Here is a 27,258-nt window from a genome sequence, read left to right on the forward strand (position 1 = left end):
CCCCTCTCCCCTCCCCCTGGCCCCCTCACCGGGCCGGGGCCGTCCCTCTGAACCCCTCTCCACCCTCTCCCCCTCCCCCCTCACTGGGCCGGGGCCATCCCTCTGAACCCCTCTCCACCCTCTCCCCCTCCCCCCTCACTGGGCCGGGGCCGTCCCTCTGAAACCCCTCTCCCCTCCCCGGGCCGGGGCGCGTACCTTTGGGTTTGGGCGGGCAGCCCCGGTTGAAGTGGAACACGACCCCGTCGGAGCGCACCGTCTCCTTGTGGTAGCAGGCCAGCAGCTCCTGCAGACCCATGAAGGTCCTCTTGGTGCCGTTCAGGTTGAACTCCCCGCCGCACGACCGGCTGATCTGGCAGTGCTTGTACTCCACCACGTCGTTCATCTGGCCCACAGACAGACAGGTAGGGAGACAAATAGGCAGACAGACGCCCAGCATGATATTAACACATGACTTACACAACAGACTAGACAATTATTGAATGTTCTTTAAACTATAAAGTCATTGAAATATATTAAAATAGTAATAATTACACACCACTACAGGAAAGGTAAGGTAATACTTGTCGAAATCCTTGGGGCTATGTCGCAAAATATACAATCCGCTCTTGTTTCCTGCCTTGTGCAGCCTGTTAATGGCGAAATCCATCCTGAAAGAGAAGAACAAGGACAGAATATTACTGCACTAAACAAGGCTTTCAGTACTGTTGTTACAACAAATTATTTACATTCACACAGAGGGGAACCCTCAGAGCCTTCTACGCATTCAGAGAAGGCCTTTAAAAAATTTGAACCAAAAAATATGCGTATTAAAGGGACACTGGGTAAAAATTACTCCCATCTAGTGGTACAATTGTATATTGCATTCAAATTAATAGTGCGCGCTTGTTCAAAAACTATGGTGGGCAGTATGTGCCAAGAAGCTGTGTCATGACATCCAATACTACCTCATCGAGTCATTCGAGTGATGGTGAGGTTTGTTATTTCAAACTACTTTCAAAATGCATTGAATCATTAGTGTAAGCTAATGTTGAGTATGACTGAGTAATTACTCCTCGAGCAAGATAGTGAATTATTTCAGTCATCATTCACGCTGGCTCAGAGTGAAAACACGTTTGCATTTCCTGTACCACGTGCTTTTTGTCCCTCTCGGCAGTTCATAGACCAGGGGCCGTATTCACAAAGGATCTTAGGGCTAAAAGTAGGTCCTAACTGGCGAATTTAGGAGTAACTCCTAAAAATAATGGGCGTGTCACTCTTAAATTTAGGACTCCTAACTTTTTTCACTAAGAGCAATTCACAAAGTATTTTAGGACTAAAAGTAGCACCTAAGTCTAGGAGAGCTTAAAAGTCCTCAAGAGGACTCCTAACTCAGTAAGACCTATTCACAAAGAATCTTAAAATGCCTGCGAGACGAAATGTTAGGGTATTCAACTTATTGTGGAGTTAATGCGCGATGCAATAACATCCCCGACTAACAGGAATAATCCGATTAGTCCCGAAATAAAATGTTATAAAAATTATAAGTTATAAAAAAATATATATAACTTATAAAAAATAAAAATAATTGCGCCATCAAAAGACGAGGACGTGTTCGTCAATAGTGGGAAAGAAAGTGCATTCCATCAACACGCAGGTTGTTTTTGATGCAAATTTTAACATAGCCTACTGGATGTTGTTGCAAAGTGGCCTGGATCTTCAGCTACCCATGATTCGCGCATTTTAATGGTGAGCGGTCTGAGGCAGCTTTTTGAGATGTACCAGTTGGGTGTCACTTGCTGGGTGACGGTGACTATCCATGCAAGACGTGGCTCTAGACACCCTACCTTAATCCACAACCGGGAGCACAGTTAAAGTGTAACATGTAAGTGATTACGCAGATTACGCTTAGTCCTATGCGTAAAACACATCGTATTGGCTCTTTGCGAGCACAAAAACATACACGAAATGTTGTGGAGAGAGGAATTGGGCAGATGAAACGTCGGTTTCATGTCCTTCACGGCGAAATACGCCTCACCCCAGAGAGGGCAAGCACAGTAATCACTGTATGTGCCATTCTACACAACCTTTGCAAGCGGAGGAACATTCCACAGCCAGACGATGATGATGATGATGATGATGATGGCGATCAACATTACAAGGAATTTGGCCGTGTGGAACCGAGTGGACAGGCATTTAGGGATCACTTTGAAAACACATTTTAGGTAAACACCTTGGCACAAATCAGTCAACACTTGGGTAGTTCGTAACATTTATTTTCTTTTAGATTTTACGTATTTTTATTGTTTGCTTTCTCTCTCTCTTGAACGTGCAGGCTACAACGTCATTATCGTGGTCTGCACAAAATTGTCATCATGCGTGTATTCTGCTAACTGCACTATAACTACTTAATGGGAATTCATTTCTAGCCTAGGCTATTTCCTTGTTTTTCGGTGATTCAGTGGGCTCGTCTGAACAACCAATCACCGAACTGACCGCTTCTAAACTCGTGCACGAGAATCGACGTAATCCATAGCAACGGCGCGTCACTCTTAGTTCACTCTTTGTGATTTATCCTTAGTAAGAGTAGGTCTCAGCGGCTTTGTGAATAACTTTTAAGAAAAAACTCCTACGTAAAATGTTTTAGCGCGAGTTAGGAGCACTCCTAGCGGTAAGATAAAATGCTTTGTGAATACGGCCCCAGAAGAACATGGAAGCCTCCATGAAGCTTACCCGTCCTATGTAACTACATATAAATTATTCCTCGCTCATGAGGATAAGTGAGATTTTTGGCAGAGATAAATTTACAACAATGAGGACTTATGAATGAATACGTTGATTTGAAGTAATAAATGACTTAAAATATTACAGTGTGCCTTTAAATAATATATGTACCGTATATATATATATATAAAAAATCTAACTAATATAATTGAATACAATACATTAAATACAATTTCTCTCATCTATGTTCTAAAGTTAAGTTTACTGTCAAGATCACATCAGCAATGAAAGGGTTACTGTCCTGAAACATGTTATCCAATCAGAATAGTCTGTCTCTATCGAAGCCCGGTTAGCTGGCTCATTAATTGGTTAAGACTTCACGAATCTCGAGGAAGGCCAAGCTATGTGTTTTGGTTTGGAGAGTGATGGTAAAATTGACCAATCACGGTTTGATTTTCAGTGGGTGGGACAAAAACAAAAGATCGTAGGCCTTCGTGAAGTCCGAACAGCGTGCGGGGCAGAGTGGTGAGAGCGATCATGGCGGAAGACGAGAGCAACGTTGTGTCTAGCTTGATACCATCGCCTTTTTCAAGGCGGCCTTCCACAGAAAACTTAAATTAATAAAAAACGGAAGACCAACTCCAGAACTGGAATTAAAAGAAAAGGTTAAGACAGTGGAAAGGCACTTCAAAACCGAAAATTATCGGAGATATCCATGGATGACAGGCTGTAAGAAAACAAACTGTTTTCTGCACTGCTGGCTGTACCGCTGGAGTTGTCTACTTTTTACAACTGAGAAGTCATCCACTTGGGTCAGCGGCGGATTTGTCAGCCTTACAAATCTGACAAAGTCAGCCCACCGACATCAAGATTCTGCGGCACACCTACAAGGGACGGTCGGTTTGAAAACTGACCTCCGCCTCTTCCCTTGACATTCAGTGTCTGACAAACACACACCTGGCCTTATAATACCTGGGCGGTGCAAAACCCGCATACAGACTCCTACAGGTTAAATGCAAGAAATACATTTCCAGCCTGCACTTGTGACCTCTTACTTTTTTCTCTCCAGATTTTTCATTAGAGTATGTTTCTTGTTGCGGAGAATGATATTTATGTTATGGTCTATTCGTTTAGCCTACATCCTTGTCATCGTTAATTAAAGGATTGCAGTTGTTAAACGCTTTCAATTCAGCGTACTGTGTCTTCTTTTTCCCGCGATGATTTATTTTCTCAGCAATTAGGGCTGAGGTGAAGGCCCGGCTGTGGTGCTCACGGTTCGCGCTGCATTCACAATATAAAGCAAAAAGCAATTCAGTCACGGGAACATGATACTATTGTTGCCTTCAAGTGGCAACATCATTTACAATATCTTTATGAAAGGTAATGTAGGAAGATTTTTAAAGTCAAGAGAGGTGGTAGAAAAGCATAAGAGAACAGGATTTTGACAATGGACTTGCCCTAAAACCTGCCCTCCCACGACTGCTCTATCGCTCAATATGTGACACTAGAGGTGTACGGTGTGAACGGTATAGAAAGTACACCGAATTTGCGCTACTGTATGGATTTCGCCGTTACCGTGAGACCGGTGTGAACGGTAGACGTGTTGTGTGTAACGCGTTACAGAGTAAATAACGCGTCATACAGTAACGTAACTACTTTTTCATGTAAAAAGTAACGTTTTTTCGCAACTACTGAAAATACTCTAACGAAACAAAGTTCCTTTTTCAATTTGGCGCAACGTTACTTTTCCCAGGGACAGATTTGACAGCGATACTGCCTTCTCAGGCAGTATGCTATTGCGCAAGCACGCAGGCGTGCTTGCTACGCGCCTGCGTGCTTGCGCACTAGTCGCGCCTGCGTGCTTGCGCAAGATTGCTTGCGGAATTGACTCTCATTTCACACCATATGAGACAGACGCTGGTAGCGTGAAGATGTATCTGCATCTCTTCCACAGACATCGCTTCCGTAGGCATTTTCCACAGCCAGTCCTTACGACAAAAAAAGCAGATATACTCACTCATAAGCTACGGATGTCTGTTGCGTTTCTGACACTCAAATAATAACCTTGACACCTTACCTACAGCACATTTAAACTAATTGAATAAATGTCCTGTTCTGATGAAATATGCATGGGTGTGGGCTGTCAATCCTCCCCTCAAATCATATTCGAATTTCTAATGCTTCTTATGTTGAATATTCGAATAATATTCGAATATTTTGTTTTTTTATTATATCATTATATACACCGATACCATCTTATTATTAGGCCTACGTCCCGCGTCCACCAGAGGGCGCGGGACGGACTCATATGCGGGACGGACTCGGACTCATATGTGCCCTGACCGTCACATATGAGTCCGTGGCCACTGATGTCCATCCATCTTTGGTTAGGGCGATCGATTGTCCACTAATAATTTCACGGATGTTTTCTTTAGTGGTATCATACAGCTTTACAATTCTGTTGGTAATTGTCCCACGAGAGGGAATCGTGTACCGTGGCTCAATCTCGCGGATGAACTCCTTAAACCCGTCCCCCTGCGAGATGTTAACTGGCCTCATATCTTTTCAGATAAACTCAGCTTTTTCGTTATTGTCTCTTGCCGCCCAGCTGGCAGACAACGAGATGAGGAGAGAGGCAAAAACGATGTTATTCTTGGCTGTTTTGACCGTGGCTCTTCCTCAGCCGCTAACTGTTCTGCGTACTCCGAGTAATGCACTAAATGGAGGTGTGCGCTCATGTTGCTCGTAGTCGAGTGGAAATTGAACGACTTGCAGCATAATTTGCAAATGACGGTTTCTCTGGATGTAATCTTCCCGTTTCTCGATGGAAATCCAAAATTTGCAAAAAAAATAAATAAATCGAACGTTAGTTGCCGCACTCGAATGTTCTCCTTTTTTTAAAATTCGAATTGTATTCGAATAGCGAAGTTCGTTTTGACAGCCCTGTGTGCCAGAGCAACGAGGAGGGATAGTCCACGTCCCACTGCAGACTTACGAGATGGGGCCATGGCAGTGGGAGTGGATGGCCTCCATGAGCCTAGGGGGCGCCACCTCCCTGCAGAGGTAGTGGTGTGCGTCTGTGGTAAGCCGGCAGTAGCCGTCGATGAGGGACACGAAGGACAGGGCTTCCGCCAGGTTAGGGAACTCCAGGTCCTGAGACGGGGAGAAACCACAAGCATGAGGAATCCCCATCTACCACCTGCCATCCCCTCATCCCCTTGTAATAACTATACGAGTCCTCCCCTTGACTATCTTCGACTGAATCGAAGATAGTCGATGGCTTGAGCAGCCTCCATGACTCCAAAGGTTTTTGCAACAATAATACAAAGAAAACTGTGCGAGTAAAGCCCAGAAACATAGACAAACACAAAGTCACACAAAAGTTATAAAATTCGAAGTTGACGGAGCAAAAAAACAAAACAAACTTATGCCAACCATTTTTAGAGGATATTCCATGCTGGTTGTTGAGCTATGATGGAAAAACTGCTGCGGGCAAAGTTTACCGAAAACTCCTTGACATGATGTAAATTAGTTTGGAACCGAGTAACTGTTCAGCAAGTGAGGCCTAGCAGACTCATTTAGTAGTAAGAAGTTGTGAAAATGGCTCTTTTGTTAAAAATAATTAACAGAATATGATTTAATATTCATCATCAATGTTATTTTCCAACACAATATTATAGTCAAAATGTAATAAATTGCATATGTCCCTCAAGCCCCTGATATTAATGGACTAAGCAGCGCTTTTCTCCTTTTCTCCTGAAGTATCATCACCAGTGCTGTGTTCCAATATCCATACTTCCATGAGTACACTTAAACGTAGTATACTATCCGCACTCACTAAGGGCCCTATCTTGCATCCGGCGCAAGTGACTTAGTCACTGGCGCATGTGTCGTTGCTAGTTTACAACTGGCGCAGAGCGTTATTTTCCCACCAGCGCCACTCGCCGGTAAATTAGGGATTGATCATGCGCCCCAAGGGGCGGTTCGGCGGAAGTTGGAGGCGTGTTCTGGCGCAAACGGTATTTTACCGTCTCTGAATACCATTGCGCTACTGACCAGGAAATACCTGGTTTAAAGTCAGTGGCGCGTTGTTCAGATGCTATTTTAAGGGTGCATGCATACATGCGCATCAGCGCATGCGATGCATACGGATTGCTTGTGCACCACGCGCATACACTTTGCTTCTCTCATCTACCTAGCCGCACATTCTTGGTAACTTATTTGGGAAAGAACAGCTGATGCAGCGGTAATAAGTTGTACTTTTAAATCAATGCATCTGCAAACACCGTACAGCCAACACATATTTTCTTGACACAGACATCGTGTAGGCCTACATGCCCATAACTTTTAGGATTGATGAGTAGGCCTATTTGATCGTGAAAAACATTGTTTTACCGCGAGTGAGTGTTAAAAAGAATGAATGAATGCGGGCGCGCGTGTGTGCTCTGTTTAAACACACGCAAACTAAACTATCCGGGGTCGGGTCGCGGGGGGAGCAGCTCAAGCAGGGGGCCCCAGACTTCCCTTTCCCGGGCCACATTGACCAGCTCTGACGGGGGGATCCCGAGGCGTTCCCAGGCCAGTGTTGAAATATAATCTCTCCACCTAGTCCTGGGTCTTCCCCGAGGTCTCCTCCCCACTGGACGTGCCTGAAACACCTCCCAAGGAAGGCGTCCAGTTGGCATCGTTGCCAGATGCCCGATTCCCGAACCACCTCAGCTGACTCCTTTCTAAGTAAAGGAGCAGCGGCTCTAATCCGAGTTCCTCACGGATGGCTGAGCTTCTCACCCTATCCCTAAGGGAGACGCCAGCCCACCCTTCTGAGAAAACTCAGTACCCGCGATCTCGTCCTTTCGGTCATCACCCAACCCTCATGACCATAGGTGAGGATAGGAACGAAGATCGACCGGTAGATCGAGAGCTTTCCCTTCCGGCTCAGCTCTCTTTTCGTAACAACGGTGCGGTAAAGCGAACGCAATACCGCCCCCGCTGCTCCGATTCTCCGGACAATCTCACGCTCCATAGTTCCCTCACTCGCGAACAAGACCCCGAGGTACTTGAACTCCTTCACTTGGGCAAACTAAACCCGTAACGCATAATACAATCAATGGCAATGTCTATTACCGCGGGGACACATGCATATTAGGATAGCATACAATACTGATAAGAAACAATGTTTATAATGTATTGCGTCTATCATTAAATAGAACCACAGTTACCGCATATCATATGTTATAGCCTATCATACGTTTTCTTTGCCGAAATTTATTTGAGGATTCAGTATTTCTGAAGTTGTGGAAGAAAACCCCTTATTCCATGTGTGATTTAGGCCATATTATTTGGCAATAAACTAAGCCATTTGCAGTTTGAAATTCATGTGCATCTGTCTCATCGGAGACTGCAGACACGCTGTCAAAATATCAACTTGTCCGATTCAAATGCGCTCATGGCTCTCAAAGGGGATGGGAGCTGGCACTCTCATTGGTTTGTTGCACGTTACGCCCAAACCACACCTACGGGTAATTAGGCTGCTTCAGACCAACCCTTTTGACACTTGCGCCGCACTGCGGCGCAAGCGTCATTTATCCGCCTGTAAAATAGCGATAGCGCCGTAGAACCGCCCACAAAGCTACTTGCGCTTTGCGCTTCCCACTTGCGTTTCAGACCGTTAAAATAGGGCCCTAAGTGCGCTAATTTTCAGATGTCAGTGTTTTTCCAAATCGAATACTCCGTGGTGCACTACCCGGAATTTACGATCACGACTGCCGCCGGGGCTCCTCCACGGCAATAAAAATCCCGCATTGAACAGTGAACTCTTTACGCCTAGCCGCTATAAAAACTACAAAATGACTATTAATTCAGGCTATGTGGAAAATGCGCCGACTTTGGCTCAGCCTGGCTCCGCCCTCTTCTGCTACGTAGCTAAGACGGCTGCTGTTGAGTACGAAAAGTGTACATCGATCCACACATCGCGATTTGACCGTTTTGAGTACACCATCCGGGTCCTTTCAGTAAACTTATTTCGCCCAATCTGAATTGGATCGCCCTACGTACTCAAACTAAGGCTAGTAAGTACAGATAGTATGGATATTGGAACACAGCACAGCGCTTGTCAGACCACTGAGACTTTGGTCGGGGAAGTGCATATTGACCAACCGATCTACCTCCTGACCCCTCACGACTCAGTTTGAACACCAGCAGTGTGCGTGTGTGTCTCTTTCTCTTACCCGGCTCTTCCCGTCGTTCTTATTGATGGTGACCACGCGGTTCTCCCCGCCTCCTTCTTTAATGGCCAGTTTGATGCTGATGTCAGTCACGTCTGGGAAGTCACAAAGGATCTGCATCTCCTGCTGGGAAACAATACAGGCCGCATCAATTAAGAAGACAAAAACATATCTCGGGCTTGCATATGGCAATAGAATAACTTTGATGATAATGGATAGAATCTGCTTTGATAATAACGATTATCTAATACAGGGGTCCTGTGTAGCTCCAATGATTGGACATGGCATTCAAATCGCTCAGGTTAGGGTTTAAATTACCATAGGGGCTACTCATGCTAAGAATGCATGCACTGGTATGGTATATGGTATTATAAGACTTAAGAGTGTTTAATACTGATCCTGCTGATGCTGATAAAGAACAAATTCAGACCTTCTAAACTAACTGGTCAAAACGCTGAAATAAAGGCCCATTAAAGCCTGATTAAAGCTGCTTAAAGGGGACCTATTAGGCTTTTTCGACTGTTATGAGCTATAAACGTTGTTATAATGATTGATAGTCATGTTTAACCATACTAAAGTGTCAAATAATGACGTACATGCATTTCCACGTATTCCCTGCTGACAGTCTGGGGTGGCTGTGCCGAGCGCAAAACACTCGGGACAACGATTGCGATTAACTTGTTCACATTTCCGGGAAACATCAACGTAGACGTACTCCTGTCACGCCCCCATATGCCTGGTCAAATCTGCCCGCGCGCGCGCTCCAAGGAAGGTAACCAATCACAACGGAGTTGGGTTGGCAGGAGGGGGGCGAGGGGGCGGAGAAGGACAAAACGGCGCGTTGACAGAGAAGGCTGAAAGCGCCCAGATTTATTTTGAGAGTTAGGTATCTGGTCAAAACACAGAGGCATGTCATCCAATTCTGTTGCTGATCAAAATGATTCGGGGAGGATAGAGGAAGAAAACAAAGATGATTAAAGGTATAATATGTATTTCTGCCACTAAGAGTAGCTCAAACAAAACATAACAAAGACGTTGTTTGATGCAGCGTGAAGTAGCGTGGGAACACGAAAATTGTGGCCTTCACCCCCATTACCAGTTAAAAAGTTAAAAAGCATTAAGTTGAATTTACTTTACGTTTAGTCACGTTGTGTCATTACCTTCCAATGAAATAGCCGCAAGTAACCCAATTGATGGGAGACGACCAAATAGCCTAAGTAAGAACAAAAACACAACGTGGGCCAAACCTTTTAACAGCACAAAACAACAGACTGAAAAAATCCAGGGACCCACACAGGTCAAGCGTTTATCAATCAAATTACAAATCATCAATCACAACTCATGGATATTAAAATGATGATTAGAAAGAATCTGGAGCCTAGATTATTTAGGGTGCACTCACACTAGGCCATCTGGCCGTGGCCGTTTTCACACCTAACCGTGCTCAAATCTGCCAGTATGAGTGTGGCCAGTCTGGCCAGGCCAGGCCAACTTGGCCACTTGGGAGAGGTGTGCTGCTACGGTACGGGCCGCCACGGTACAGATGCTAATGAGCCGACACGCGCACACGCACGGCTACGCAACCTGAGCTGGATGACGTATAATCCATGCGTCGACCATGAACATAATAAAGGCGACGAGCCTTCTTTCCCATTAAACGGTAAACATGGCGTCAAGCGATTCAACTGTTGGTTCACGTTGGTCCCATAGAGAAGTCGAAAAAGTACTCGAAAGAACCAGCAGTGAGAGTGGGCTCTATCTGAGAACGGCTCCAAATAAGCAACAGACTCAGCAAAGTGTGAACTGTGTTCTCTGTGTTGTTAAAACTCTGACTGGCGGCAGGCTTTATTATGGTCCATGCAGCGGACGCTTGGTGATGACGTGTTACGACGTGATGACGTATGTACAAGAGCCTACCATGGCTAGGCCACAGTAGCGACGGCCAACGGCCACGGCCAGATGGCCTAGTGTAAGTGCAGGCCAGAGAACAATGGGGCCAGTTGAGCACGGTTAGGTGTGAAAACGGCCAACGGCCACCCCAAGATGGCCTAGTGTGAGTGCACCCTTAAAGACCCACTGCTGCGGTTTGCGCTGCTACACACATGCTTTTTTTAAATCTCACAAATGTCATTCAGTTTGACAAGCCCATGCAGCTGTTCAATCAACGGTACAATGTACTTTTCATTCCTTATGGATATTTTAAGGAAACAACATAAATAACCAGCTCATAGAGGGCGTGTATATAGTTTCAATTCTTCACTTACAAGCTCAACCAGGAGGTCCAGCTACAGGAACTTCTATTCCACATTGAAATATGTTGGCATTCAAGTGCTACAGCTGCAATGGTTTTGCCATGCAACACTTTGGTTATGCCATTTAGAGACATCCTTTGGAAGTTACCCTCGCTCCTCTTCCATTGCGGTTTGTTTTACATAAAGCAGAAGGAAATAGCAGGGAGTAGCCTTGTCTTATGACGTTATAGACACTTAAATAGATTCAAATACAAGACAAGTATAGGACTAGCCTTATAGGCACAACAAAATAAAACACGAAGAAGGGGAGATAAGCGCGCTCTCCTGTGCAATAAAGGCTGGTTATTATCCTATAACCGAGATCAATGAAACGGGCTGTACTTTTATGCTTAATTGCAGCTTACCTTTATTGAGACTCGGGGCGATTTAAAGGAATTACTTTAATGCGGAGCATTAGCTGTCTCAGTGACTGAACCTAACACGACGCGGCTTGTCCACAATTCGTCTTGTGCACACTACTTTTGGGTCACAGGATTGGCTCCTGTAATTGTAAAAACGAAATGCTTAGCGGCGCGCAGCACACCCTATTAAATGGCCAGCTGCTGCGTCGATGCGTCCACTTAGTGGTGTTACAACAAATTTGCCCTATTATCGCGGTTATAAGGTTATAAGGATATATGGTTAAGAGCAGTGCTGGAAGTTATGGTGTGGCTGTATGGCGGCGCCCGTGAGGTGCTCTTATTGGAAACGAAAGGTGGTCGGTACATTGGTTGTGCTGCGGCAGTAGGGCTGTTCAAGAGCGTGTGAAGAAAATAATTGGAATTAATACGAAAGCCGGATTGCAGAAAAAGGCAAAAAATAACATTAGAACTTGAGTCCATCACCAGATTTGGCTGTTCCGTGAGCATAACTGAACGGCATAATTGAAAGGATTCCCTGATTGGTTCAGGAAATCAATCTTGCCTGTCAATAATGTTCTGCACACACAGTGTTAACTTAGCTCCACCACAGGCTCTGCTCCTTTCTGCCCCCTCTCTCCCTCCCCTCCAGCACTACAGAGTACCGACCTGCCTCTCTCTCTCTCTCTCTCTCTCTCTCTCTCTCTCTCTCTCTCTCTCTCTCTCTCTCTCTCTCTCTCTCTCTCTCTCTCTCTCTCTCTCTCTCCCTCCCCCCCCCCCCCCCTCCCTCTCTCTCTCTCTCTCTCTCTCCCTCCCTCCCCCCCCCCCCCCCCCCCCCCCCCAGCAGCGCTACACAGCACCCACCTGCTCCGTGTCCTTGCTCTTCTCCCGGCACCAGCGGATGCCGCTGTCGGCCGCCACCAGGATGGTGAGGCCGGCTCCGGAGGGCTCCTGCAGTTGGAAGGTCTCTGTGTAGAAGGCCGCCTCCAGGCTCTCCAGGCTGATCAGGTACTTGAGCTTGAGGTCGCGTGCCGAGGCCCTGCACTGGCTGAACTGCTGGATGAAACGCTTGAAGCGGAAGCGGATGCGCTTGCGCGTCACAAAGTTGAAGCCCTGGATCTGAGACCTCATGTTCTTGGGCAGGAAGGACTTGTAGCTGTTTGGGGGGGGGGGGGGGTAGGCAAAGAGCAGGGAGTGTTACATCAACCCAGCACGCAAAAGCATCAAACAGCAAGCCCTTACCCAAACCACCTTTTTATTAACACTGTAAACAACCTCTTGACTGAAATAAGCAGCTAAAGTTTTAAAAAGGAAGGATATGGATCCCCACCATGACTTCTGATGTGACAGCAATGTGTTGAGAAATATTTCTATTAACAAGGGCGGCTGGATTAGGATGTCAATAGCGGTACATTTTTTGGAAATTAACATTGGGTAATGGGCTGCTTTAAAATGAACGCTTAAAAAATGACACCGTGCAGAGCGACGCTTGCACGGTGGATGTTGAGCAGAGGGCCTGATGGCTACATGCTGGGGCTTTAATACCTTAACGTGTGATATATGTCGAGTGGCGACAGGTGTCTCTCCTTGGAGGTCCTCATCATGTCCAGCACGGCCAGGCCTAGACATTCTTCCTGAGCCTCGTGGGAGCAGGACACCGGCACCACACCGCTGACAAAATCACTTTTCCACTGCAAGCACCCACACACATTATTGATTAGATTTATGAAGGAGATTTTAATTCATTTTTCACAGTGGCCTAAATGCTCTCCAGATGACGACCCCGATCCGCTGAATTATTATTGTTTCATCACTATTTGGGCTGAACGATTTGTGGAAATAATCGAATTGCGATTATTTTGACCAATATTGCGATTGCGATTTAATGTTTTAATAATTTAGTAAGTTCCTTATGTTGTGTATTTTTCACTAAAAAAGAAATAAATCATTCTTTAGTATGACCAACACAACTTTGGAAGTAGTCAACATAAAAACAGCCCTTTCCTTTAGGCAAGGCTGATGTGTTGAGATTAATTTATATTATAAACTTCTTTATTTAACTATTGAATTGTAAAATACGAATAAAAGTACATTAATCTAACTGATTTCCAGTCAGTAACGGTAAATAATCAATTTTCTTTTTTTTCTTTAAATCGCAGCCGTCTCGATTTGCATCCCGCGTTCTATTACATTTGAATTTCATCAATCGTTCAGCCCTACGAATGAATCAAGTGGAATAACACAATACATACAAGTTATTTTAATTCACAATGGTGCCTGTTTGGACGTGAGACCAGCACAACCCTGTGACTGGTATCCAACGAGTGGAGATAAAAGCAGTATCATTCCTTCTTATCAGGGCTTTCAGTGCAAATCCTTGCATAGGTCAAGATTAAACGTTTTACTTCTCATTTTATTTACTTTAGATTAGAGTAAAAAATACAAATAATTGGCGAAGAGTTGCATTGTAAAGGGTTGCATTGTAAATAATTTCGTAAAAAAAACGATGCCTTATTGTTCAATGTTATTGCAAGTGCCTGAATCCGAGAGTGAGTGCATCTGGTTAATTAGGGAAGAGCCAGATGAATCGATGAGAGTGCAGGTCTCTGTTTTAGGACAATCCTTTCTTATTCATAACAATCGACTCCCCAAATCGCCACTAGCTGTGGCCCGAGATGGGGTTGTAGCAAGCGGAGAGGTAAGACAGGGAGATTATAGAACAGGACAGAAAGCAAAAGTTAGGAGAAAGACAGATTGAGAGAGGAAGCACAACAAGGATAACGTAATCTCCAATAGAGAACAACAACAAAATCAAAACATGGTGCTGGAAGGAGAGTGACCAAAAAACAAAGAGGTCCAAAGAAAACTGTGAGCAGGATGAAGTGGAGAAGGGAGGATGGAGGAGGGAGATGGAGGAAGCGGGATGAGGAAGGACGATGAAAGGAGGGAGGAGGGAGGGAAGGAGGGAGGGAGGGGGAGGTAGGGAAGGAGCCAGTAGATTAAAAGGCTTAATGTCAGCAAAGAAAGAGCAAAAGCCTGAGCATACAGAGCCTATTTGCTCTGTGTCCGCAGTACAACGGGAGGGCATCTTCCTAAGCCTTAAGACTCCAGGCTAATGCCCGGGGTCATCCGTCCTTAGAATGAGCCCGACCAGGCTAGACAAAAGCCCAGGGCCACCTCCAGCCCTCCTGGCTGAGAGCTTAGAATCGTGCTCACAGTAGTAGTTGCATATTTGATACATTTTATATGCATACGTATGCATGAGCCTATGAGAATCCTACAATATTTGTTGGTACTACTTTGTTTTGTCTAATATAGTATTTATTTAATACGATTGAATATGTCTAAGACCCATGTAGGAGTAGACTCCAGTAGGCCACGTTTGACACATGCAGGGATGTTTTTAGTTGTTTTGATAAAGAGGTTACGCATTAGTTCCCTCCTTCCTATGCATTCCCTTTAAAAAGACTGATCCGACCATTTCACCATCTCACCTTTGGGTCAAAAAACAAACTGAGCTGCTTATCATTAGATAGCCTTTTCCGAGTAAGGGCCCGTATCGCTGTCCATGGGCAACGGTTTCACCAATGCAAAGGGAGGACTCGGTGACACAAGGACATTGTGGCACCCAGATACAGCCTAATTCATTAGGTACATTTAAGACACGATGTGTGCTTAGCAGCCTACAGGGACTATGCTGAAGAGCCAAAACACCACACACATTCCCCAGCCGTGAGTCGATTAGCATATCCAATCTCACTTCAGCATGTCATTCCCCATGGACGCCTGGGTCTGTTTGGGTTTTACCTGAGAGAAGAGGTACGCCATGACCGAGTCATCCAGCACAGCGCTCTCAGACCCCTTTGAGAGTCCGTAGCGATAGGCCCGCGACCCACCACCACAGTACCAGTTGGGAAAGTAGAACCTGCACAACACAACAAGCGTCACTGAAGCCCATATACAACAGACATGTCACGGTGGAACAGTTTCAGCATTCGCCACTTTAGGTCAGCCATGGGTTTATGGAATATAACTTGTGAACAAGCATCGAAAATACAGGCGCAAAGACTAGCTTCAACCCATTAATGAATTAATGGTTGCAACAGCGGTCGGAAGAATCCTTTGTAGAATGAAACATTAGACACCCTGATATGAAGGCATCTTCATGGTTATGTTTCTGGTGCCAAAAGGGTTGCATGTGTGAGGAACATAACTATGACATAATGACAAATGGTTCAGAATCATCCGGGCAGCACCGACAGAGATGAGCAACGTGCCACAGATAAGGCTCGCCGCGGTAAACGTGGGCTACCTTATCTTAAACGATATGTCCTTTGAGGCCGCTCCGTCCAGCTGGAAGACGTGACTGGGTGGGAACCACAAGGCCTCCTGCTCGCAGAAGAGGCCGAAGAGGCTGGAGTACAGCGGGGACACACCTGGAAGGCATGGAGACAACACGATGACAGCCGAGTTACAGTGGTACTGCACAAACACGCTGCCATCTGGCTACACCGTCACGGTGGGTTAGTCCGAACAAGAAAAAAATGTGGGTTTAGGGTAAGCCGAAAGCCATGCAGTGCAACACTTGTGTTTATCTAGTGACAGTCTAATGATGGTTTTGCAATGGGTGATTAAGTTACACACTTTGGTCTAACTTATAATGCAGTGTTTCTTTGGTACCTTTTGATTTTACTTAAACCTTTAATTCCATAGTCAAATTAAATGTCAACACAAGAGGCCTTGCCCTGGAGGCACTCCGAGTCCTTTCGCATAATAGGTGAAGGAAAGGCCAATGAAGTAGAACCCAAATATAAATTGTTCTTGGCTTGTTTAATGTCATCATCACATCGTTGTGGCCCATGGTAATGGACCTGTGGGAACCTAAACAACGCCTGTTTTACCTGCTTATACAGGGCAAGACTAAATAAAGGTTGACAGACAGGGAACCAGAGGGAGAGCCTGTCCAGCAGGCGTAACAGGAACAGCTCAGCCCTCCAGAGGTGAACTGTGGCACTTCACACCTTCCAGTCAAGTGTGTATTTGGTAAACAAACTAAGATCCAATTTTCGGCGAGGGACCCTTAAAAACCAGCGGCAAAAGAGACAATATTCCAGTTGCAATGATATGATTTTACTGTAAACTTCTTTATGACCCACAAACCTCTCTACCCAAAACACAACTGCTCACTTCACTAATATCATGTATTTTAAAACATTATAAACACCAGCAAGATTCAAAGAAAACATATACAGAACGTTGGTCTTTCATTCTGAAGTCAAATCCACTGATTTGAATATGTAGTGAAATCTATTTGACTAGGGAAAGACAAATGTTATTCTTGCAAGGCTGGTCTGTGGTCTCCTATCACAGTAGAATGAACATCTGGTCCGTGGTCTCCTATCACAGTAGAATAAACATCTGGTCTGTGGTCTCCTATCACAGTAGAATGAACATCTGGTATTTGGTCTCCTATCACAGTAGAATGAACATCTGGTCTCTGGTCTCCTATCACAGTATAATGAACATCTGGTCTATGGTCTCCTATCACAGTATAATGAACATCTGGTCTGTGGTCCCCTATCACAATATAATGAACATCTGGTCTGTGGTCTCCTATCACAGTATAATGAACATCTGGTCTATCACAGTATGATGAACATGTGGTTTATCACAGTATAATGAACATCTGGTATGTGGTCTATAGAGATGCATCGATCAGATTATTTCAGATCGTGATTTGTTTTACGTGTCATCAGCCGATGCGATAGCTATCACTGATTTCTATTTACACAGAAATATAGGTTAAACATTTTCATAAATTCCTTTTAAACTGCATCCAGGTTTATAAACCCAGTGTGGCCTCACAGACCCTGCATTAAACGTATTACTAACTAATTTTATAGCAATATAATACAACTTTTTACATTATTTTATAACTTTCTAGCCTATAGGCTTTATTTGCATTCTTGGAACAAAATAATACAAAAATCGTGTATTAACTGAATGTATTAACTGAATGTATTAACTGTTCAACAAATGTAAACTGCATTGGTGATGTCCAAGATTCCTACTTATTGCCTGCTGTGATGGGGCGTAGACTTATATAATTTATTATGATGATGGGGCTTTCACTTAAGGCTGCAGGTGTCATAAATATTCAAGTCGTAATAGCTTATACATTTTTAAGGGAAATATTACGCATTCAAATGACGATTAGAAGGATGAAAAAAATACCTTCTGCTGTGACAGGAGACATATACTACCCTCCCCAATCTTTTTAACTTATCTTATATGTATCCAAAATAGAACACAAAAGCCTTAGTTTGGCCAGTCCAGCCAAATGCAAGTGGAATATTAAACAATTTAGGAAGCACATACAGTTTCATAGCTAAATATAGGCGGCCTATGCCACTACTTGGAAATCTGAACGTTTTTTATTTTTGCGCAACCAAAAAACTTTGACTGAAAACCATGCCAAGGAGGATGTTTCCAAGTCAAGACTGTTGCAGCCATAGTTTGGCTGGGTAACGCTTTGGTTAAGCCCCTTTATAAACCTAATAAGGAGAGTATTTTTTGAGTCACGTGATCAGCCCCTCAAAGGAGCTGATCACTTTTTTAAGTGGATCAGTATAGCACAGTATATATAGTGAACATCTGGTCTCTATCACAGTATAGAGAACATCTGGTCTATAGCACAGTATAGAGAACATCTGGTATAGCACAGTAAGTGAACATCTGGTCTCTATCACAGTATAGTGAACATCTGGTTTCTATCACAGTATGGTGAACATCTGGTATAGCACAGTATAGTGAACATCTGGTTTCTATCACAGTATGGTGAACATCTGGTCTCTATCAAAGTATAGGGAACATCTGGATCTATCACAGCACAATGAACATCTGGTTTCTATCACAGTACAATGAAGTATTTCCCACAGCTTAAGGAGTGGGACAGTGCCTCTGCTAAACGACTGACCGCTTCCACAAACAAATTGACTATTCGGCATATGGAGACATTGCGCCTCCATTCATGTCAGCATCGACATTCAATTGGACATAAAATATAACCTTTTATTAGCCTGATAAACTACAATAGAGGCTAATATCCTAAACCGTAATTACTATAATGCATCTTTGGAAACCAAACAGTGTCTAGTCTCTAGGGGAGACACAGCTTTCCGCAATGTCTGATTATGCAGATTCAGACCATGACACAACCCTCTTCGATAACGACAATCTAGAACGGTTAGACTGATAAAAAATGGAGATGTCTACATGTGAATGAAGCGTTTCAGCTTATAGAAGAAGTTAACCACCACTCTGTTTTGCAGAACAGCGAAAATGCACAAACGAGTACCGACAGAGGTAATCATTATCATTTCCCCAGCTGGGAGTGTAATTTTACTGTGAGTTTGGGCATAATTCCTGCTTGTTGTGATTCATGCGCTCTCATGTCCTTAAGCACACAATGTCTGCATCCAAGCGAAGTAAAGCAGGGAAAAAAAGGTTTATCTTACCCATGGTTAATAGACAATGTAAGCCAAATGCAATTGATGCATTAGAAAGTCCTGTAGGCAAGATCTATAGCACGATCAGAGCTATCATTTGAGTGCAATTTGTAAAAATAAAGTATCCATCATGTATTAGTAGGGGTGTGACGAGATCTTGTGCCACGAGATCTCGCGAGATTAAACTCGACGATATTACCCGTCGCGTTAAAGATCTATCTCGCGAGATTTGTGATTTATCCAAACTTATATTTGTCGCCTGTGGGGGCATTAATGCGCCTTTGCTACATCTAGCATGCCAGAACCTAAAGAAGGAGAAGGAAAAGAAGAGGAGGAGAAGGAGGGGAAGCAGGGGAAGCATCGAGAAAGCAGCCATAAGCTGTGTTCGAAATCGTTCCCTATCACGGATATAGTGTACTATATAGGGTGCTCGCCATTTTGTAGTGGTGTTCGAATTCTCAGTGGTTAATTTCATGCACAATATAGTGCACTTAAAATACCCAAAATTTGAGTGTACATACGATGTAGCCTACATGTTACTCCCGTATACCACAATGCAATGCGGTGGTGTTTTTCCGGAGGAGAAGAAGAGGATGAATAACCGCGAAAACGAATACATTTAATCAAAGTACATTTTGGCTACTTTGATTTGGTTTTGCACATAATATTGTTTGCAATTGAAAAAAAGAGAATTATTTTAATACATTTATTTTAATTTAACTTTTATAAATTTTAGTTTTAGTTTCAATTTCATGCATGTAAAGAGTTATTTCAAAATGCATGTGCGACTTGGTTAAATAAAAGTCTGTTGGTCCAGTCATATAATTTGTCATTGTAGTTTTCTTAAAATCTCGTCTCGTCTCGTTCTCGTGAACCCAATATCGTGTCATGTCTCATCTCGTGAGCTGAGTGTATCGTCACACCCCGATGTATTAGATTAGTACTTTAAATGTGAGACTATCTGATTCTAGGTGACTGTATGTGCTGTATGAGACAATATAGCTTTTAGACCCACCGTCTGATTTCTAGCCAATCAGGGCATCTCTTTTCGGATTGTTTTGGGGTATTCTTGAATGTTAATCACACACAAGCTGCTAAGCTCGACCACATGTGCCTGAGAACAACACTTCTCCATGGCAGAGAAGGAGGGACTTTGGGATGCTTAGTGTAAAAATCTTGCGCTCTTCCGCTTATTTTCCAAATCTTGCCTACGGCAGCCTAGCTGTTTGATTTGGTAGTTCTAATGCACAGGTTTACTAATTCTTCAATTCACTGAGAAGATTTGCATAGACAGAACGATGATTTGACTATTCAAATGTTACAGTACAGCCCTACATTATTGCTTTAATCTCTCTCAGAAGCATTTCATCCACCACTAAACCTTTTTGTGGGAAAAGCTTTAATAAACATCTGGTCTATGGTCTACTATAACACTATAATGAACTTCTGGTCTATGATCTCCTATCACATTATAAAGAACATCTGGGGCCGTATTCACAAAGGATCTTAGGGCTAAAAGTAGGTCCTAATGGTGCGGCCACACCAGACGCGTATCTCGCGTACTTTTTACGCGAGATACACGCGTAAAATGTTGCTTGACCATTTTGTGTCAAAAATGGTCACATACGCGCAATACGCGCCATACGCGCATACGTCACTCGCCTAGATGAGTCCAGTCCATGTCCATGCAAGTGAACGGAGCGTTCCCTCTTCGTCATAACTATCAAACCAAACATCCTACACATTCACCGAGCGAACATTATGAAAGTAAAATGCACATTTCTCGCTAGAAATGTTTCCATAAAAGCATTTAATGGCGTAACTATGTTACTATTTCCACACAGAATAAAGAAAGATGTCGGCCGTATGCTTCTGTCCAAGCTCACTACTCTCTGCCAGTGACGTCGGGTCAAGCTCAACGCTGATTGGGCAACGCGGCTATCGTCAGACGCGTATCTCGCGTACTTCGCGTAAAAAGTTCAATTTTTTGAACTCTTGAAATGTACGCGATATACGCGATATACGCGCGTATAGCGCGTATTGCGCGTAAATATACGCGCCACATACGCGCTATACGCGCGTACAATGTTGCTTATACGCTTAATACGCGTGAAACGCGTAATACGCGTATTAAACCAATGGTTCCCTATGGAAAAAATGGCGATTTGAGACGCTAAGTACGCGAGATACGCGTCTGGTGTGGCCGCACCTTAACTGGCGAATTTAGGAGTAACTCCTAAAAATAATGGGCGTGTCACTCTTAAATTTAGGACTCCTAACTTTTTTCACTAAGAGCAATTCACAAAGTATTTTAGGACTAAAAGTAGCACCTAAGTCTAGGAGAGCTTAAAAGTCCTCAAGAGGACTCCTAACTCAGTAAGACCTATTCACAAAGAATCTTAAAATGCCTGCGAGACGAAATGTTAGGGTATTCAACTTATTGTGGAGTTAATGCGCGATGCAATAACATCCCCGACTAACAGGAATAATCCGATTAGTCCCGAAATAAAATGTTATAAAAATTATAAGTTATAAAAAAATATATATAACTTATAAAAAATAAAAATAATTGCGCCATCAAAAGACGAGGACGTGTTCGTCAATAGGAAGAAAGTGCATTCCATCAACACGCAGGTTGTTTTTGATGCAAATTTTAACATAGCCTACTGGATGTTGTTGCAAAGTGGCCTGGATCTTCAGCTACCCATGATTCGCGCATTTTAATGGTGAGCGGTCTGAGGCAGCTTTTTGAGATGTAGGAGTTGGGTGTCACTTGCTGGGTGACAGTGACTATCCATGCAAGACGTGGCTCTAGACACCCTACCTTAATCCACAACCGGGAGCACAGTTAAAGTGTAACATGTAAGTGATTACGCAGATTACGCTTAGTCCTATGCGTAAAACACATCGTATTGGCTCTTTGCGAGCACACAAACATACACGAAATGTTGTGGAGAGAGGAATTGGGCAGATGAAACGTCGGTTTCATGTCCTCCACGGCGAAATACGCCTCACCCCAGAGAGGGCAAGCACAGTAATCACTGTATGTGCCATTCTACACAACCTTTGCAAGCGGAGGAACATTCCACAGCCAGACGATGATGATGATGATGATGATGATGATGGCGATCAACATTACAAGGAATTTGGCCGTGTGGAACCGAGTGGACTGGCATTTAGGGATCACTTTGAAAACACATTTTAGGTAAACACCTTGGCACAAATCAGTCAACACTTGGGTAGTTCGTAACATTTATTTTCTTTTAGATTTTACGTATTTTTATTGTTTGCTTTCTCTCTCTCTTGAACGTGCAGGCTACAACGTCATTATCGTGGTCTGCACAAAATTGTCATCATGCGTGTATTCTGCTAACTGCACTATAACTACTTAATAGGAATTCATTTCTAGCCTAGGCTATTTCCTTGTTTTTCGGTGATTCAGCGGGCTCGTCTGAACAACCAATCACCGAACTGACCGCTTCTAAACTCGTGCACGAGAATTGACGTAATCCATAGCAACGGCGCGTCACTCTTAGTTCACTCTTTGTGATTTATCCTTAGTAAGAGTAGGTCTCAGCGGCTTTGTGAATAACTTTTAAGAAAAAACTCCAACGTAAAATGTTTTAGCGCGAGTTAGGAGCACTCCTAGCGGTAAGATAAAATGCTTTGTGAATACGGCCCCAGGTCTATCAGATTATAGTGAACATCTGGTCTATCACACATCTGGAGGGCTTGTGAACATCTGGAAGGCTTCTCTCACCACATGTCTTGGCTGCCTGTATGCAGAGCTCCTCCGCCAGGTAGTGGCCGGGTGGGAAGGTGAGGGGGCCGTCTCTCTCTCCCAGGGGCCCGCTGTGGTAGAGGTGAAGTCTGAGGGCCACAGCGGTTACTGTGGGCTCCTGGCTGTCCAGGTGGGCCGTCCCGTTGAGGTGGACCGGGAGCCGGACGGGGCTTGGCATGTCCATGGCTGAGATACAGGCCATCCACAGACAGCAGAACCTTCCAGAAGAGCCAAGTCACAGTGGATTGTTGAGAGGGTTTAAAATCAAATAATAAATACAGCGGTAAATAGCACATCAAACATACGGATAACTTTGCAGTAATGATTGTGTAATTATATATATATTATATATATATAGGGATTAGGGTGTTCTGAGCCTAATCGGTTGATCACTTTTAGAAATAGGTCTGCCTATTTCTAAAGTTACTAAGCTAGTCATTTGAAAATTTGCAGTTGGATACTAGCAAATAATCTAGCAAAATCATTTTTTCCAAGTACTCTACCCTAGGTTGAACAACTCCATGTCCAAAAATATCTATAAACATCGGTGGAAATTTTGAGCAGACAGAAAAGGGGCTATCAGCTCCCAGTTTTATTATGGGCTTTTCATCATGTAAGCACCTATGGGCTTCATAAGGGATGTGCTGTTGATTTGAGCCTAAGCATACAAATATCCCACACCACGCTTATCTAAAAGGAGGCTTGCATAAAAGAAGAACAGGAGACACATTGTGTCTAGATAACAACTCTCACACACAGTATAAAAATAAAAACAAAACAATTTGCAGAACTAGGCTATGAGGCAATGAGGCAATGAGTCAGTTCAAAAGTCCCTAACCATCTTCTACTGACAAGCTTAAAAGCTTCATCAAATCTTTGACTGTTTTGAATGATGGCATGGCAGACACTCACCCAATCTACTACAATATTTGAGTTTGGATACAATCTAGAGCCAAATAAATATATACATGGATATGTCAAGAATTGCCTGAAAAGGATAAGAAACTGTAGGTGAATGAAAAGCATTCTAATGCTGCTTATTGGGCGATAACATGCTTGTTGTATACACCTGCGTAGTACTGGAGTTGGAGGTCTTTTTATTTATTTATAGTTTGATATTTTGAAAGTTGTACAGCAATGCAGTGTGGTAACCCTTTTAAACAGGAAAACCAAGTTGTGCACCAATGAAAGTTTCTCTAAGGCTATAGTCACCATATTAAAAAAAAATAGCGTATACAACTTTTACACAATCAACTGGTATCTTCACCATTTTATAAATATATGGAAGCCATATTTGCTTTTATTAGATGAGTTATAAAGCCTTTACCATAATTTATTTTTTAATTACCCATTATTTTGGATAAGAAACGAAAGAAATGTAGCAATGGTTAAAAAAAAGGGGGTTTCCTGAATGGCTATGTCTGATATTACATGCATGTTTTTTTAATCAAATTATATGTGAAATGCAATCCTTTGAATGGATGTCTAGTGTGAAGTAAAACAAATATAAATGTGAAAAGTTAATTGTTCAATTGATCATTCGATGTAATGCTTTCATCTTGGTGTCAACACAAACCAACAAGTAAGGCTAAGGCCTAATTTACGGAACCTACAAAAGTCTACATCTTATTAAGTTATCAGAGAATGACGAAAGCAAAATATAGTGCAGTAGAATAGGCCACTGTTCAGTCATTGGAGATTATTTTCAATAGAGAATGACAAAAAAAAGATATAATATATCTCCCGAATGCAGACATGCCGCAGTGCCAGATGTGGGAGAAAAGGCAATTTATAACTTCATACAGAAAAATTCCACACAGCCAATGCCAAACGAATGGGGTACATTTAAAACATATAAAGACTACTAGGCTGAATTAATTTGAAAATGCGATCTAATGAGAATCAAGTTGACAATATAAACAATTTGAATGCAAATGGTTAAAGAAGTCGAAGTCGTCCCAGTTTAAAACACCAACAGTTATTGGCATGTCTGCTGTGTCCTGTCCTGCTTAACACTGGCTTGCTTGGGTCCCTTGTCCGTCGATGGTGTTGTAATAGCATATAATGACATTCATATAACATCATACATAAACAACAGTTGAAACAAGACACAGCTGTCTAATAAAAGTTAACGTCTTATGCAACTATCTGCCTCACACGCCCACCCCTTGAACGGACTGTGCAGGCAGACTTCTGTTTCCATTCCTTCGGTTGATCATGTCCAAGAATGCCAGGCTGGTAAAGCCAAACACACTTATTTAGAAAAACGTTTTATAAAATAAACAACTTACTTTGGTTGATCTGCCTAACCTGCAGCTAGCTTGTTGCTATCTCAGCAAGGCCACCCCAGCTAGTGCGGAGGATGGTTGAGAGCCACTGTTGGGGTTTGACAGCTAAAGCCAAGGACTTCCCTTTCTGTTAGATATGATACGAAAGCACTTCTCCACTGCCCAACCAGATACACGCTCACATCTCAAAACAATGTCTCTATAATCAGAGTGACATGACGTCCAGGGCATACCTATTCGTCCGGCTGGGTCAATACGAGGCTAAAGCTATGCTAGGGACACGGCGGTATTTACCGTTAGCAGTACCGAACTAGCAGTCGATCCTTCGCTGCATTTTAACTAAGTTAAACACGACACCGAATCAACGCCACATACAACGTTATGGGACTACATGGTTAAGACTTGCCCGCGGTCCAAGTAACTTTACTCGAGTTTGAACTCATAGCAAACAACGAGGGGTAACGCTACTAAACTTGCCAGCCGACTATTACTCAGTCGGCTTCCTCCGACCACAACACTGCCGTCGGCGGCCGCCGGCCAGAAGGGGGCGGCCCGGTCCTGCAAACCAAGCGCCCACCAGTGTTGCCAGTTTGGGCGGGAAAATAGGCCCAATCTGGCAACACTGGCGCCCACACGTCAGCGTCATTTAGCCTGCTTCTACAGCACCATGGCACTGGCTGCAACAGCTCAGACTATACGTATTTTGAATAAGCCTAATTTGCCAAAAAGCATTAACAGCCAACACAAAATCATGTGTAATTTAAGATCCCATAGTTGCTACAGGTGTCATTAATCATAAATTATTTGATATTTACTATCTTATAAAAAAATCGATGAACCCATGTGTTGATGAGAAAGGTGTGCAGGCTACCAAAATGTAGTTCTCCAGAAAACTCTACAAGAGCTATGACGAAACGTAATACAATGTTCTATTCAATGCATTTGTTGCCATCTTGTGGCTTGACTTGTGTATTAGACCCCATTTGAACACGTTGTATTTTTACTGTAACACACACATTGCATTTATAAAAATAATTGTGTGTGTCTCTGTGTCTGTGTGTTTCTGTCCCGTGCACGTCAGTATGTATATATATATATATATATATATATATATATATAAAAAGCTCGATATTTTGCAATCACTCTTTTGTATTGTCTAATATGGAGTCACTTCCCATGTAACATGGCTGTATTTGTCCCTGAGGTCTGACTCTAGTGTTTGGTTACTCTTTAACTAGATTGTGGGACAAGGATTCCAGCTTGCGTTGAGGGTCATCAGGGTAAACTTCAATGGTCAAAAGCCCCAACACACACTGTGAATGATGTGAGTGAGTGAGAGAGAGAGAGAGAGAGAGAGAGAGAGAGAGAGAGAGAGAGAGAGAGAGAGAGAGAGAGAGAGAGAGAGAGAGAGAGAGAGAGAGAGAGAGAGAGAGAGAGAGAGAGAGCTTCTCCATACTAGAGGAGGAGATCAACCACTTCCAGGCCCATGGTCATATTCTAATCTGTGGTGACCTCAATGCCAGGACGGGACAGCGGCCTGAGATCCATCAGCAGGCAGGGAGATAAACACATACCAGGAGACCGGACCACCGCCTCCCCAAAGTGTCCTGCCAGATATAACTACAACAAAACTACAAACAAACATGGACTACAACTATTACAGCTGTGCCGCACCCAGGGACTGTACATCATCAACGGTAGATCCCGCGGAGACCCCTATGGAAGATACACCTACAGCTCACATCTCTCCAGTAGTAGGTCTACTGTAGATTATTTTATCACAGACCTTGCTTTCAGTCGAAAACCCCAAAAACAACAACACAGTATTATGTTTCAATGTATTTTTAGACATAAATACTTATTAAACCTAATTGGTTTGTAATTTAACACCTTCATCCTACCCACTGGTATATCTCATTCCATATTTGATTGTTATCCAGACGTACAATTTGTATATGTCTATAAAGATATAGGCATTTTTGTTGTTTGTTTCATTACAAGAAACCTTATTGTGTTTTTTTTTAACAGCACCAAATAAGCATTTGCGCTCCCAACTCATTTTGGTTAATCAGAATGTTACTTCAAAAGCTGCATCTTGATCATTGTG

General features: G+C 43.3%; 1 protein-coding gene across 1 annotated transcript in view; it reads right to left on the reverse strand.

Moving 5' to 3' along the window:
* Positions 1-25,692, reverse strand: part of LOC130384902 (tyrosine-protein kinase JAK2-like) — a 38,246-nt gene extending 12,554 nt beyond the window's left edge. The window contains exons 1-10 of the mRNA XM_056593299.1: positions 25,155-25,692; positions 22,843-23,081; positions 15,887-16,010; positions 15,382-15,499; positions 13,120-13,265; positions 12,439-12,730; positions 8,928-9,047; positions 5,696-5,853; positions 536-647; positions 196-382 (exon numbers count right to left, since the gene is read on the reverse strand). Coding sequence (XP_056449274.1) covers positions 196-382; positions 536-647; positions 5,696-5,853; positions 8,928-9,047; positions 12,439-12,730; positions 13,120-13,265; positions 15,382-15,499; positions 15,887-16,010; positions 22,843-23,065 — 1,480 coding nt within the window. The 5' untranslated portion in view covers positions 23,066-23,081; positions 25,155-25,692. The remainder of the gene's footprint in view (positions 1-195; positions 383-535; positions 648-5,695; positions 5,854-8,927; positions 9,048-12,438; positions 12,731-13,119; positions 13,266-15,381; positions 15,500-15,886; positions 16,011-22,842; positions 23,082-25,154) is intronic.
* Between the last annotated feature and the right edge of the window lie 1,566 nt (positions 25,693-27,258).

This window comes from Gadus chalcogrammus, chromosome 6 (genome assembly GCF_026213295.1).
Source record: "Gadus chalcogrammus isolate NIFS_2021 chromosome 6, NIFS_Gcha_1.0, whole genome shotgun sequence".
Taxonomy (NCBI): Eukaryota; Metazoa; Chordata; class Actinopteri; order Gadiformes; family Gadidae; genus Gadus; species Gadus chalcogrammus.